Source organism: Chrysemys picta, chromosome 6 (assembly GCF_011386835.1).
Source record: "Chrysemys picta bellii isolate R12L10 chromosome 6, ASM1138683v2, whole genome shotgun sequence".
NCBI lineage: Eukaryota > Metazoa > Chordata > Testudines > Emydidae > Chrysemys > Chrysemys picta.
Window position 1 is genome coordinate 34,892,104 of NC_088796.1, and position 14,253 is coordinate 34,906,356.

The window sequence follows — 14,253 nt, forward strand, 5'->3', positions numbered from 1 at the left end:
GCCCATTCAGCTTCTGCATGTGCCCTACCCATCTTTGTGCCCCATGCTGAGGCTACATAGGGCTGCGCAGCTGAACTGCCCTCAGTTCTCTCTCTACTGCGAAGCCCCACAGAGGCAGCTCCGGAGAAGAAGGGAGGAGGGTAGTTTGTGGAGCACCCACATGGACATACATCCCAAAGAACTCCAGTTGCTGCACAAGGTGCATAACCTCTTCTTCTTTGAGTAAAGTGTACCTGTGGATGCTCCACTTTAGGTGACTCCCTAGAAGTAACCCCTTAAGGAGTGGGGGAGTTTTGGATCAGTCTATCACTGAAGAAAGAACTGTGTTGCCTACTGCAGCATCTGATCTTGCAGCATGAACTAAGGCACAATGGTCGAAAAAAGTGTGCACTGAGAGCTATTTTGCAGCTTGTAGATTTCAGCAACTGGAATAGGGCTGCAGACAGAATTATCTAGAAGAGTGCACAATCAAATCTATGAGGAGGTGGAGCCTCAGTGAAACCATAAACAGGCAATAATGAGAGATCCATTTAGAAATTTCTGAGTGGAGACAGATGCTCCCTTAGACCTCTCCGCAACAGACAAATTCTATGGGTCTTTCTGAATGGCCTAGTTCTGTCCAAATAAAAGACTAATGCCCCTTAACATCTAGCGTATGAAAGACAGACTCCTACGTAGATTAATTCGGCTCAAGAAAAAAAACACGGGAAAGTGAACAGTTTGCTTAATGTGGAACTCAGAAGAAACCTTAGGTAAAATCTTTGGATGGGATTGTAATGATACCTTCTCCTTGGAGAACACAGTTCCAACGGGCCTGCCATTGGAACCTCCAGCCTTCCCAACCCTTCGAGCACAAGTGATGGCCACCAAAAAGGTTTTGTTCATAGTCAGATGTAGCAACAAGCACGTAACAAGTGGCTCAAAGGGCTGTTTCATGAGATTGTTAAGAACCAGGTTGAGATCCCAAAGCAGCATAGGGGCTCTAATCTGTCGAGAGAGATTCAAAAGCCTTGTTAGGAATTGCATTGTGGTCAGAGAAGCGAAAGAAATCGAGAAACCTTCTTCTGGCACATGGAATGCTGTTATTGCTGCTAAATGAACCTTGATGGAACTCATACAAAGGCCTGAAGTTTTCAACGCCAATGGGTAATCCAAGATTGTGGAAAGAGACAACCTGGTATGAGAAAGATGGTGCTGGTTACACCAAAGATTATATCTTCGTCACTTCTAAAGTATGTCTTGTAGATTCTTTTCTGCTATTTTGTACTTCCAACGAACTTGCAGCTTTTAGTCCCAGAAACCACTAAGGAACCGTGCCTGCAGTTGCAGAATGTTCAGACTGGTGTCAAGCATGTGACCTGCATCCTGAGACAGCAGTCAAGGTTTGATCAGGAGTTGCCATGGACAATAAGAGTCAAGTTTGATGAGGTAAGGAAACCAAACTTATCTTGGCCATGTTGGTGCAATCAAAATGACCTCGGCTTGGTCCTGTCTGATATTCATAAAGACCTTTAAGAGTAATGGAGTTGGAGGACAAGGGGAAAAAGAAAAACAAAACAAAACCCGTTTTGTTCATTTAATGAGAAAAGCATATCCTGGAGACTAGGGATTCAGTTACCCTCTGGAACAGAATTTCCTGCACTTTGTGTTGGGAACCATGGCAAAAAGAAGGCTAGCCTCTGGAAATCTTCAAGCTAGGAATATTTTATTGAGGACTTGAGAGTCCAACTCCCATTCATAATTTAAGGAGAAATATCTGCTGAGATCATTTGCCATGGTGTGTTGTATATCCAGGAGGTAAGAAGCCAAGATGACTGACTATCTGATTGGCTATGTACCAATTTCTAAAGATTTATCGGTTTGGCGCAGAGCAAGGGGCAATATGCTCCACGCTGATGACCGATAATACATGCAAGCTACATTGTCTGTCATGATCCAAATGGACTTGTTTTTGAGTAACGGAAGAAAATGAAGACAAGCATTTCTAATCGCTCTTAACTCCAACAGACTTATGTGCAAGTTCTGTTCTTCTTGAGGCCATCTGTCCTGGACTGCGAGAGGACCCATCCCAAGAGGAAAGTGTCCAATGTTAACATGACCATAGAGGGATTCTGGCTGAATGGGATTCCTACACAAACCTTGGATAGATTATTCCACGAGGTGAATGACTGTAGGATTTGACTGGCTACAGATACCTGCTTGTTCAGACTGTGCTTGTTGGGTACAGAAACTGTTCTGAGCTACCCCTGGAGACATCAAAAGGTGCAACCTGGTGTTTTGTGTAACAAAAAATGCAAGATGCCATGTGTCCCAGCTGTTGCAGAGGTGTCCTTGCTGGAACTTGAGGGCTGAGCTGCACTCTTTGGATAAGGTCCTTTAGAGCAAGGAACCTGTCAAGAGGGAGATAAATTTTCTCCATTATCAAATCCAGAAATGCTCCTATAAAGAGAATTTGTTGCGGGGGGGGGGAGGGGGTTAAGATCTATTTCTATATTTATTTGCAGGCCTAGACTTCAGAATGAAGTTGTTGTTTGAACTGCCGACCACATCTTCTGAAATGACTGACCCTAGCGACGCCAGTCATCAAGGTAGAAAAAGGCACTTGGTCCTAGACAACAGAGGTAGGCAGCTATGACTGCCATGATTTTTGAGAACACCTTTGCGGCGGATGACAGGACGAAGGGTCTATTGTCAGAATATTTAATTATGAAATAAACCTGCAAACTAAACTAAATATAAAAGTCAAACATTCTCCAGACAAAAGTACATTTACAGAGCACCAGTTCATACATGTCTAATGAGACATACTGGAAAAACAAGCACAACACATAAAATACCAGGACCAAAGTCACAAATTAATCCTGTGTTCAATGTATGCATCTTTGGTCAATGCTCTAGTGACACATTCCACACTGTAAACCTGGTTATTTATCTTCATTCAGAGCATCATAAGTAATTAGCCTGAATCAAATTCCATCAGTCCTTAATGTTGGTGGCCAAGAACTTTTAGATTTTCCTACTGCAATTGTCAATGGATATCATCCAACAAGATGGAGGCAATTAGAAGAAATGTGTGGTTAGAGACTGACAAACCAAATTCTCTCTCTCTCACATTCACACACACACACACTAAACTCAACAGAAGTGTTGTGGAAAGATTTCTAATGAGGGTAGAAGTTCTGAAAGAAAGCATCTGAAAAATATTGCAAGGTAGACTAGCACTGTGAATACCTGAAAGGGAAAATGACCACAGATTGTTTCATTCACATCATCTGAGGCCATGTCTACACTAGTGATTTTACAGTGGCGCAGCTGTAGCGACATACACTGACAGATGCGCGAGTGTGGTCAGCGCTAACTTATGTCGCTCAGGGGCGCATTTTTTCACACTCCTGAGCAACAAGTTATATCGACAAAAGTGGTAGCACAGATATAGCCTAAGGGATCGCACAACCTGAATTCTAGTCAATTTTTAAAAAGTGAGTTAAATAGTTTCAGACACTAGATCAGTTGCCAAATCTCCCAACTAGTTTTTAGTGGTCGTACCCATCATTTTTTTGTTCTTTAAAATGCTGTTCATTTCCTATTGTTGTGAGAAAAAAACATTTAAAATAAAGGAGAAAATATATAAAGGGTTCTTGAAGAGGGACAGAGAAGGAGAGTGAAAGGGCAGGTTGGAGGTAAATTGGATAGCATAACCCAAAGTAATGGCCTCCAATATCCATTTGTCCAATGTTATAGCCTCCCATGCTTGATGAAAGAGAGACAGGAGGTGCCCAAAATGAGGAAGGGGAGTTGTGTCATGCAGCTGTGAAAACCTGGTCATTGGGTGGCCTGGACACTTGTTGTCCAAACAAAACTGGTGTTTGGACAACGCTGGAGACTAGGATGAAGCAGTCAAGGCAGCCTCAGGATTTTTCTTTGAAAATCTTGACCTCTTAGCTGTTTTTTCTGGTGGCCTATGGTAGGCAGAAAATTGAGCAGAGCAGAATCTTTGTGCTGACTGAGACCTGCTAAACGTCCTCTTTTGTACAGGTGTGTATAACCCTAAAGACTGAAGTATTGTCACAGAGTCCTTCAGGGTATGAAGTGAGTAGTCTGTAGAATCTGCGAAAAGCATCTGCCATCGAAAGGTAAATATTCCACTGGGGATTGTGTCTCTTGCGGAAACCCAGACAAATGAAGCCAGGAAGCTCACGTCATCACTACTGTGGTGGAAACAGACCAGGTTGCAGTGTCTGTTGCATCGAGAGAAAACTGCAGCGTTTTTGCCAAGAACTGACCCTCCATTATTATGGCGATGTACTGTTCTCGATGTTTCTTTGGCAAATGGTCAATAAAGCATTGAACTACTCATAGTTCAGGTAGTCATATTTCGAAATCAGCACTTTGTGATTAGCTATCCTGAACTGTAAACTGTAATGTTGCTGACGAGTAACACCTACGACCAAAAAGGTCCAGATGTTTCTGGTCCTTCTTATAAAGGGAGGTTTCTGAATATGTTGCTTGCTCCTTTCATCGACTGCATCCACAACCAGAGAATTTGGTGCTGGGTGAGAGAATAAAAACTCAAAAGATACCATGTCCCAGCCAGGGATTCTAGCAACCTGCTTGCATGTAGTGGGGGTAGTGGTGGTGGGCTGTTACTGGAGTTTGCCAGCTGTTCTTGGCTGACTCTAGGAGGGCTTTATTAATTGGCAGTACCACCAGGCTGAGGCAGAGGTGTGCAATATGTCCAGGAGCTTGCAATGGGAATACTGGACTTCTTCCAGGGAAATTTGCAAGGTGCCAGTGACTTGCTTCATCACTTCATTACTGGAATAGCCTAAAGTCATCAGCCAATGATAGTAGTGGCATTACTGCCTTGTCAGGTGACAATGAAATGTTTGTAAAAGAGGGGGAGGTCACCTTCTTGTCTATACTTGCCTCTTTCTCCTCAAAGGTCTGCTCAGGCTCAGAGCTAAGAAACCACTGAGAGTCCCTTCCCAAGAGCAGTAAAGAAGCGAACTAAATGAGAGAAAGGCTATCAGCAGTCATAGGTATCAATACATAACGGGACAGAACACCCCCCACACCCCAAAATAAACATCACTGAAGAAAAATAATTTATGTCGTGCAGTAAAGCAGTACTTCTGGAGGTAGCAATACACTGAGGAAAGCATGGCTTATATAGTACCAACGAAGGGCATTGAAGCAACGGATGAGCTTCGGCTGCACATGGATGGTGAATGGAGACTCTGGATTAATGTGGCAGAGTGCACAAGAGGTCACTAAAACATTTAAAATAAGGTTACCTCCATCCAGTCTGGGCTGTCACTGATCCTGTATCGAATATTAAATTTCAGCTCCATCTCAACAAGTGAAATTTGGTTCTCCCATGACAGTTTCAAGACAGTGGGTAATTCTCCTGAATTGACTGCTAAGTTGTGTGGAGGTAGAGGTTTCACTAGAAGAGAATGAGAAAGTACTGAATTATCCAAGTGCTGTACTGTTTAATTCATATGTATAGCATGAAGTATGGTATTTAATATACCTGACATATTTTTATTGGTTTACAAGTTCATTTCTCTTTTCTATTATCTAGACCAGAGGTGGGCAAACTACAGCCCACGGGCCACATCTGGCCCACGTGACCCTCCTGCCCGGCCCCTGAGTTCCTGGCCCGAGAGGCTACCCCCCAGCCCCTACCCTGCTGTCTCCCCTCCCCCGCAGCCTCAGCTCACTGTGCCGCCGGCAGAATGCTCTGGGCGACGGGGCTCTGAGCTCCTGGGGCAGCGCAGTTGCAGAGCTGGGACCTGACCCAGTGCTCCGTGCTGTGCGGTGGTGTGGCTGGCGCCAGCCGGGCAATACAGCTGTAGCACCGCCAGCCACCGGTGCTCCACACAGCACGGTAAGGGGGCAGGGAACGGGGGGGTTGGATAGACGGCAGGGGAGTTTGGGGTGGTGGTCGGGAGTGTGAATAGGGGTTGGGGCGGTCAAAGGGCGTGGAACAGGGGGGTTGAATGTGGGCAGGGGTCCTGGGGGGGGCAGTCAGGGGACAGGGAGTGGGGGGAGCATCAGGGAACGGGGGGGTTGGATAGGGCCCCGTCAGGGAGCAAGAAGTGTGGCGGTGGCCAGCGGTCGGATGGAGGGGCGGGAGGGGGAAGGCTGGGACACGCCTGGCTGTTTGGGGAGGCACAGCCTCCCCTAACCAGCCCTCCATACAATTTCAGAAACTCAATGCAGCCCTCAGGCCAAAAAGTTTGTCCGCCCCTGCTCTAGACTACTCACTGACAGTACCAGATGCCTGGAGAGTGCTCTTTCTTTGGAGGAGATAATGTATTGCAGAAAAGCTGAACAACGAGGGCTATAATTTTCCACCTTTCAGAAATAAAAGGCCAGATTCTAGTCCTTCTTACAGCTGCATAAACATGGCTGGAGTAGTACTACCCCTGTCTAGGGGACTATACTATAATGGTTCCTATGGCACCCCTCCAGTCCCAGTGAAGACGTGACTCTACTCTGGTAATAACTGGCTGCCAAAAGGCTTTTTTGGGGTGGGAATTGATAGGTGCAATTGGTTGCTACACTTTACATTAGAAATTGGCTGGGTAGCAGGCTGCTTCTCTCCCCGTCCCGTCCCATCCCACCCCAATCTGGAGTGAGGTGGGGAGAGAAAAATCAGAATCACCTTTCACATCAAGACCTCTGCCCAGCACTGCTCAGGATCTAGTCCATAGTATACTACTTTTCTGAGCACAGAACTACTGTTGCCAACAGCTTGAAGTATTTTACAATATAGAAACAGCATCTACACCCTAGTTCAACAACATTCAGAGCAGTAACAATTAGTTCTATTGCAATTCTTCAGTACTTCAGGATCTTAATTAAAGCATATAGTTACCAATGTCCACAGGATCAAAATCAACGTGCTCAGATTCAGCCTTCCCAAGGGCATTGTTAGCTTCCACCCAGACCTCCAGGTTGACAAAAAACTGAACATTGTAAATGTCACAAGAGTTATTTACACCTTGTGGTTCGCAGTCAGGCAAGGTTTCTAGTGGCCTAAATTGAGAGTTAAAGAAAAAGCAAGGTTAAAATAAAGCAGTAGTTTGCATTTATACGAAGCACTTTCTATCCAAAGATCTCAAAGTGCTTTAAAAAGGAATGAATCTAGCCCATATCATACAGTAAATCTGCAGCAAAGCTGGGACCAGAACACTAGTCTCTCAAATCCAAGTCCCATGCCTTAACAAGAAGCCCAACCCATCCTTAGTTATGGAATTAAAATACATAACTTTTTTGTAAAGTGATAAGGTGGATGAGATAATATCTTTTATTGAACCAATTTCTGTTGGTAAAGGAAACAAACTTTTGAGCTACAGAGACCTCTTCCTTCAGGTAAAGTGATAGGTATAACATGAAAGGGACCCAAGCTCCAGACAATATTAGAAGCTCTAATGGATGACCTATGGTGTATATTCATTGCCATAAAACTTCAGTGCTTGCACTGCTTTACCTCTCTGCAGCTTTCAACACAGCAACAGTGTCCATGTGGAGACAGCTGAGGTAGCTGTCCCAGTACACAGGACTGCTGATACACCACTGGTGGAGGAGGAGATGGCTCAGGGTGGACACTGGCAGCTGGTTACTTCTGGCAGCAGGCAGTGCTCCACCCTTGCTCCGAACCCTCCTGCCGTGGTTATAGGTAACCGTTATGCTCTCCTTGATACAGGAAAGAAGGAATCACTCCCTACAGTAAAGGAGGAGAAGCCTCGTACCCCTAAGGCTGGAGAGTCTGCTGCCACCACTGCGAATAGGAAACGTAGGGTAGTGGTGGTCGGAGACTCTCTGCTGAGGGGGACGGAGGCGCCCATCTGTCGCCCTGACATTTCATCTCGGGAGGTATGCTGCCTGCCGGGGGCCCGTATCCGAGACGTTACGGAGGCATTGTCGAGGATTATCCAGCTCTCTGACTACTACCCCATGCTACTCATCCATGTGGGCACAAATGATACTGCGCGGTGTGACACTGAGCGGATCAAGAGTGACTACAGGGCTCTGGGAGTACGGGTGAAGGAGTTTGGAGCGCAGGTGGTATTCTCTTCGATTCTTCCTGTCAAAGGTAGGGGCCCGGGCAGAGACAGATGCATCATGGAGGTGAATGCCTGGCTGCGAAGATGGTGTCGCCAGGAGGGCTTTGGCTTCCTAGACCATGGGATGCTATTCGAGGAAGGACTGCTAGGCAGAGATGGCGTTCACCTTTCGAGGAGAGGAAAGACCCTATTCGGACACAGACTGGCTAACCTAGTGAGGAGGGCTTTAAACTAGGTTCGACGGGGACAGGTGAGCAAAGCCCACAGGTAAGTGGGGAACATGGAGACCGGGGAGATGGGTCGGAAACGAGAGGGAGTGTGGGCTATATTGGCAGAGAGAAAGGAGAGTCAGGACAAAACTGGGAGGAAAGATCAAACCAGTATCTTAGATGCCTATATACAAATGCGAGAAGTATGGGGAATAAGCAGGAAGAACTGGAAGTGCTAATAAATAAACACAACTATGACATTGTTGGCATCACTGAAACTTGGTGGGATAATACACATGATTGGAATGTTGGTGTGGATGGGTACAGCTTGCTCAGGAAGGATAGACAGGGGAAAAAGGGAGGAGGTGTTGCCTTATATATTAAAAATGTACACACTTGGACTGAGGTAGGGATGGACATAGGAGACGGAAGTGTTGAGAGTCTCTGGGTTAGGCTAAAAGGGGCAAATAACAAGGGAGATGTCATGCTAGGAGTCTACTACAGGCCACCTAACCAGGTGGATGAGGCTTTTTTCAAGCAACTAACAAAATCATCCAAAGCCCAAGATTTGGTGGTGATGGGGGACTTCAACTATCCGGATATATGTTGGGAAAATAACACAGCGGGGCACAGACTATCCAACAAATTCTTGGACTGCATTGGAGACAACTTTTTATTTCAGAAGGTTGAAAAAGCTACTAGGGGGGAAGCTGTTCTAGACTTGGTTTTAACAAATAGGGAGGAACTCGTTGAGAATGTGAAAGTAGAAGGCAGCCTGGGTGAAAGTGATCATGAAATCATAGAGTTTGCAATTCTAAGGAAGGGTAGAAGGGAGAACAGCAAAATAGAGACAATGGATTTCAGGAAGGCAGATTTTGGGAAGCTCCGAGAGCTGATAGGTAAGGTCCCATGGGAATCAAGACTGAGGGGAAAAACAACTGAGGAGAGTTGGCAGTTTTTCAAAGGGACACTATTAAGGGCCCAAAAGCAAGCTATTCTGCTGGTTAGGAAAGATAGAAAATGTGGCAAAAGACCACCTTGGCTTAACCACGAGATCTTGCACGATCTAAAAAATAAAAAGGAGTCATATAAAAAATGGAAACTAGGACAGATTACAAAGGATGAATATAGGCAAACACCACAGGAATGCAGGGGCAAGATTAGAAAGGCAAAGGCACAAAATGAGCTCAAACTAGCTACGGGAATAAAAGGAAACAAGAAGACTTTTTATCAATACATTAGAAGCAAGAGGAAGACCAAAGACAGGGTAGGCCCACTGCTTAGTGAAGAGGGAGAAACAGTAACAGGAAACTTGGAAATGGCAGAGATGCTTAATGACTTCTTTGTTTCGGTCTTCACCGAGAAGTCTGAAGGAATGCCTAACATAGTGAATACTAATGGGAAGGGGGTAGGTTTAGCGGATAAAATAAAAAAAGAACAAGTTAAAAATCACTTAGAAAAGTTAGATGCCTGCAAGTCACCCGGGCCTGATGAAATGCATCCTAGAATACTCAAGGAGCTAATAGAGGAGGTATCTGAGCCTCTAGCTATTATCTTTGGAAAGTCATGGGAGACGGGAGAGATTCCAGAAGACTGGAAAAGGGCAAATATAGTGCCCATCTATAAAAAGGGAAATAAAAACAACCCAGGAAACTACAGACCAGTTAGTTTAACTTCTGTGCCAGGGAAGATAATGGAGCAAGTAATTAAGGAAATCATCTGCAAACACTTGGAAGGTGGTAAGGTGATAGGGAACAGCCAGCATGGATTTGTGAAGAACAAATCGTGTCAAACCAATCTGATAGCTTTCTTTGATAGGATAACGAGCCTTGTGGATAAGGGTGAAGCGGTGGATGTGGTATACCTAGACTTTAGTAAGGCATTTGATACGGTCTCGCATGATATTCTTATCGATAAACTAGGCAAATACAATTTAGATGGGGCTACTATAAGGTGGGTGCATAACTGGCTGGATAACCGTACTCAGAGAGTTGTTATTAATGGTTCCCAATCCTGCTGGAAAGGCGTAACGAGTGGGGTACCGCAGGGGTCTGTTTTGGGACCGGCTCTGTTCAATATCTTCATCAACGACTTAGATATTGGCATAGAAAGTACGCTTATTAAGTTTGCGGATGATACCAAACTGGGAGGGATTGCAACTACTTTGGAGGACAGGGTCATAATTCAAAATGATCTGGACAAATTGGAGAAATGGTCTGAGTTAAACAGGATGAAGTTTAACAAAGACAAATGCAAAGTGCTCCACTTAGGAAGAAAAATCAATTTCACACATACAGAATGGGAAAAGACTGTCTACGTAGGAGTACGGCAGAAAGGGATCTAGGGGTTATAGTGGACCACAAGCTAAATATGAGTCAACAGTGTGATGCGGTTGCAAAAAAAGCAAACATGATTCTGGGATGTATTAACAGGTGTGTTGTGAGCAAGACACGAGAAGTCATTCTTCCGCTCTACTCTGCTCTGGTTAGGCCTCAGCTGGAGTATTGTGTCCAGTTCTGGGCGCCGCATTTTAAAAAAGATGTGGAGAAATTGGAAAGGGTCCAAAGAAGAGCAACAAGAATGATTAAAGGTCTTGAGAACATGACCTATGAAGGAAGGCTGAAAGAATTGGGTTTGTTTAGTTTGGAAAAGAGAAGACTGAGAGGGGACATGATAGCAGTTTACAGGTATCTAAAAGGGTGTCATAAGGAGGAGGGAGAGAACTTGTTCACCTTAGCCTCTAAGGATAGAACCAGAAACAATGGGTTTAAACTGCAGCAAGGGGGGGTCTAGGTTGGACATTAGGAAAAAGTTCCTAACTGTCAGGGTGGTTAAACACTGGAACAAATTGCCTAGGGAGGTCGTGGAATCTCCGTCTCTGGAGATATTTAAGAGTAGGTTAGATAAATGTCTATCAGGGATGGTCTAGACAGTATTTGGTCCTGCCATGCGGGCAGGGGACTGGACTCGATGACCTCTCGAGGTCCCTTCCAGTCCTATAATCTATGAATCTATGAATCTATGAAAACAAGGTGCCACTGACTTGCTTACAAGACACAGCTGCAGTAGACAACACATAACCACAATGGCTTCAATTCTTTTCAAAAGCTACCCAGAATTGGGATGGGAATCTATTCCTCTTCCCTAAAACTGATCAACTGGGGAGTCTTGCATCCACCCCAGTAATCTACATGAGATCTCCTGAAGAGGTTGAGACATGCAATGGACCCTGTAGCGAACAATTCATTGACGACACCCACACCACCCAGCTTTCATCTAATTTTGAACAGATATTACCATTGCCTACCTTGAGAAGTTTAGTTACAATTAAAAGAGATACTAACTCCTGGATGCAAAGCAATTGGCTGGTTGAAACTGAACCTAAGCAAGACTGAAGTAATACCAGTGGGAGAGTAGAAGCAATTTGAGCAGCTCACAGCTTTCCCACCATAATCAGAATCAAGGTTAATAATAATAATTTAAAAAAAGCAGACATCCAACAAGGGTAAAGAACATAAGCCACTGGACTATCACCATTCAGATTTATTTACCTGTTCAGCATCAGTTACAGCGATGCTTGTCACAGAAATACCCATAACTGATGCAGAATCTGGTTCAAGCTGTACAATAGCTTAATACCAATGAGATCTGTACAAGACTCTCTTCCCTGCACTTTCTCGGTCTTGGAGAAAAATCATTTTATTTGCTTAAGTTTAAAATCTTAAACTGTAGGACAAACTTGAGTTGTCAAATGTTTTACCCTGAAACAGGCTACAGCAGCCTCAAAAGTCTAGATTTACAGTCTAACAAAAATATATTCTTTTAAAAAGTTTAACAAGTATTGGAACAGTTTTATTTAGCCTACATGCAAAACGCTAAAAATGATTAAGATGGGATATACCTGCCTTTTATAAAGCTTAGACAAGATACTTACCATTGAGATTTTAAACGGAAATCAGTGGCTAGGAATGTCTCTCTTCCAGGATTCCAGGTACAAGTCATAATAAATTTAGTTTTTGACATCTGATGCACAATGCAACTCAAATTTTCAGGCTTCTCTGGGGGCACTGTATGAAAAAAGTTACTATATGTAATTTATGTGCACATACATTTGATTCCAATGAAAGCAGCGATGAATACACAGTTGCAAGAGTAATTTAGTTAAAATGGGAAACAATTTATTTACTGCTGCATTTAGTAAATGCTAAATATTAGGAGATAGAGAAGATCTAGTGAAGTATAATGCATAGATGCCTTGAAAAAAAAAGTCTGTAGTGGTAGGAGTCATCACTGAACAGAAAGCATATGATTTGGGGATGGAATGAAATTTGGGACAGGGCAAGGCCTAGAAGGCTAGCACAGAATGCACTGGAATGGAAGGCAGCAACGGAGTAGTGAGACAGCAGATCGGTTTGTGAAGGAAAAGAAATAAGAGACCACACATTGCTGTAGTATTGATAATATTTCAGGAGTTTAAGCTATGAAGATGTTAACAGATCATAATGGCTTATTACTATAGATAGGTTCTCTCACATACACAACATACCATGTGCAGAATGGGTAAAAATGGGTAAAATTCATCCCAATATAGAGAGCCCACACCTAATCTCCAGATATTTTTATTGCTTGGGGCCTAAGCATGTGTTTTCTGCACTACATTTTGTTCTTCATCATGTTGCAAGTACTAAGACAGACAACATGGTACTCCGCGCATGGCTGAGTTAAGTAACCTTGGAGTTGGATTTCTCATTTATATATGTTAGAAATATTCTAGTCTCCTACCACTAACTTCCAGAGGATTGCTATTTGTGGTGTTGCAATATAATTTCTGAAGAATAGTTTCTTTCTACAACTACTGCATTCCAATGATAATATGCAATTTTGACAGCTGTGAACATGATGAAGAGCACGTCAGTTGATAACGCCATCAGAAACTGAACATGAAGTTTTATGAACATTATTAAAAAGAAAAAAAAATAAGTTAAAACCCAAACAGATATTGTGAGAATGAGACACAATCATTAAAAATATGCTTTAGAAAAATAAGACTCTTCAAGAACCACATTCTTTCTATCAAGCCCTTCATCAGCTCAATGATTTCTAAGAGATACCATTTTCATTGTGACACGTTCACATTTTCTTCACAGAGCTTCATGCATGTGCAGTTCTCTTGGTACCCTTTTACATATATGAAATACTTAATGTATTTTCTGCTTTGTGGATCATCTTTTTCAAAGTACTTTCATTTGTTCTGTGTGTTTAGCTTTGGGAGATTTTTTGTACAATTGTTCCAGAGGAAGAAGGGTTTTAAGAGGATACACCAAAATGTCCTTGAAAAACATTTTCTACAAGGCAGAAAAGAAAATGGAAACTTGCCAACATTATACAGTATCTCTCAGTACATAAACATTTAATGGGAAATTTATAATGTCCAAAGAAGAAAAAGAGAGGAATAAAAAGCTACTTACGGCCCAGTGTAACTGCAATTCCATAGATATTCTGCTCAATCTGTCCATCTGCTAAAACGTTGCATGTCAGAGGAGTAGCTAAAGTAGAGGTGTCACTAAATGTGACACTGGAAACAGTTCTGTTTATTACATGGTATTGTTCTTTAGGCACTACAGAATTTTTGATTTTCCAAATAATCTGATTGGCATGTATATTGCCAAAGTCAAGACAACTCTCATTGAGAATGCACAATGCTGTAAAATTGGAGCCAAGGGTCAACACTGGAGACTCTGGGATGATGTAACCACATGACTGTACAAGTCCACCTGAAACTAAAAGGTATAAAATCAATTTGAAATATCACATTTCCATATGAAATCTTTGTATTACTATTGTTACAAATAATCTTTAACAGTATTGCTACTGAAAGATTAGGAAAAATATTTGTGGAGACTATTTTGTGCACCTGGCAGTATATATGTATAGACAGTTACACTTGACTTGCACAATACAGTGTATTT

General features: G+C 43.2%; 1 protein-coding gene across 7 annotated transcripts in view; it reads right to left on the reverse strand.

Moving 5' to 3' along the window:
* The window catches only part of IL6ST (interleukin 6 cytokine family signal transducer), a 52,565-nt gene that overhangs the window by 26,069 nt on the left and 12,243 nt on the right, over nucleotides 1-14,253 (reverse strand). For 4 of the 7 annotated variants that reach the window (XR_010602165.1, XM_005306617.5, XM_042857534.2 and 1 more), the window contains 4 exons: nucleotides 13,753-14,064; nucleotides 12,219-12,351; nucleotides 6,884-7,044; nucleotides 5,295-5,446 (listed from right to left, as the gene is read on the reverse strand). Coding sequence is in view for 6 of the 7 variants with exons in the window: in XM_005306617.5 (XP_005306674.2) it covers nucleotides 5,295-5,446; nucleotides 6,884-7,044; nucleotides 12,219-12,351; nucleotides 13,753-14,064 (758 nt within the window). In the remaining variant the exon portion in view is untranslated. Of the gene's footprint in view, nucleotides 1-4,926; nucleotides 5,008-5,294; nucleotides 5,447-6,883; nucleotides 7,045-12,218; nucleotides 12,352-13,752; nucleotides 14,065-14,253 lie in introns of all 7 variants that reach the window. The other 3 variants (XM_065598968.1, XM_065598969.1, XM_065598970.1) reach the window with 1 other exon arrangement.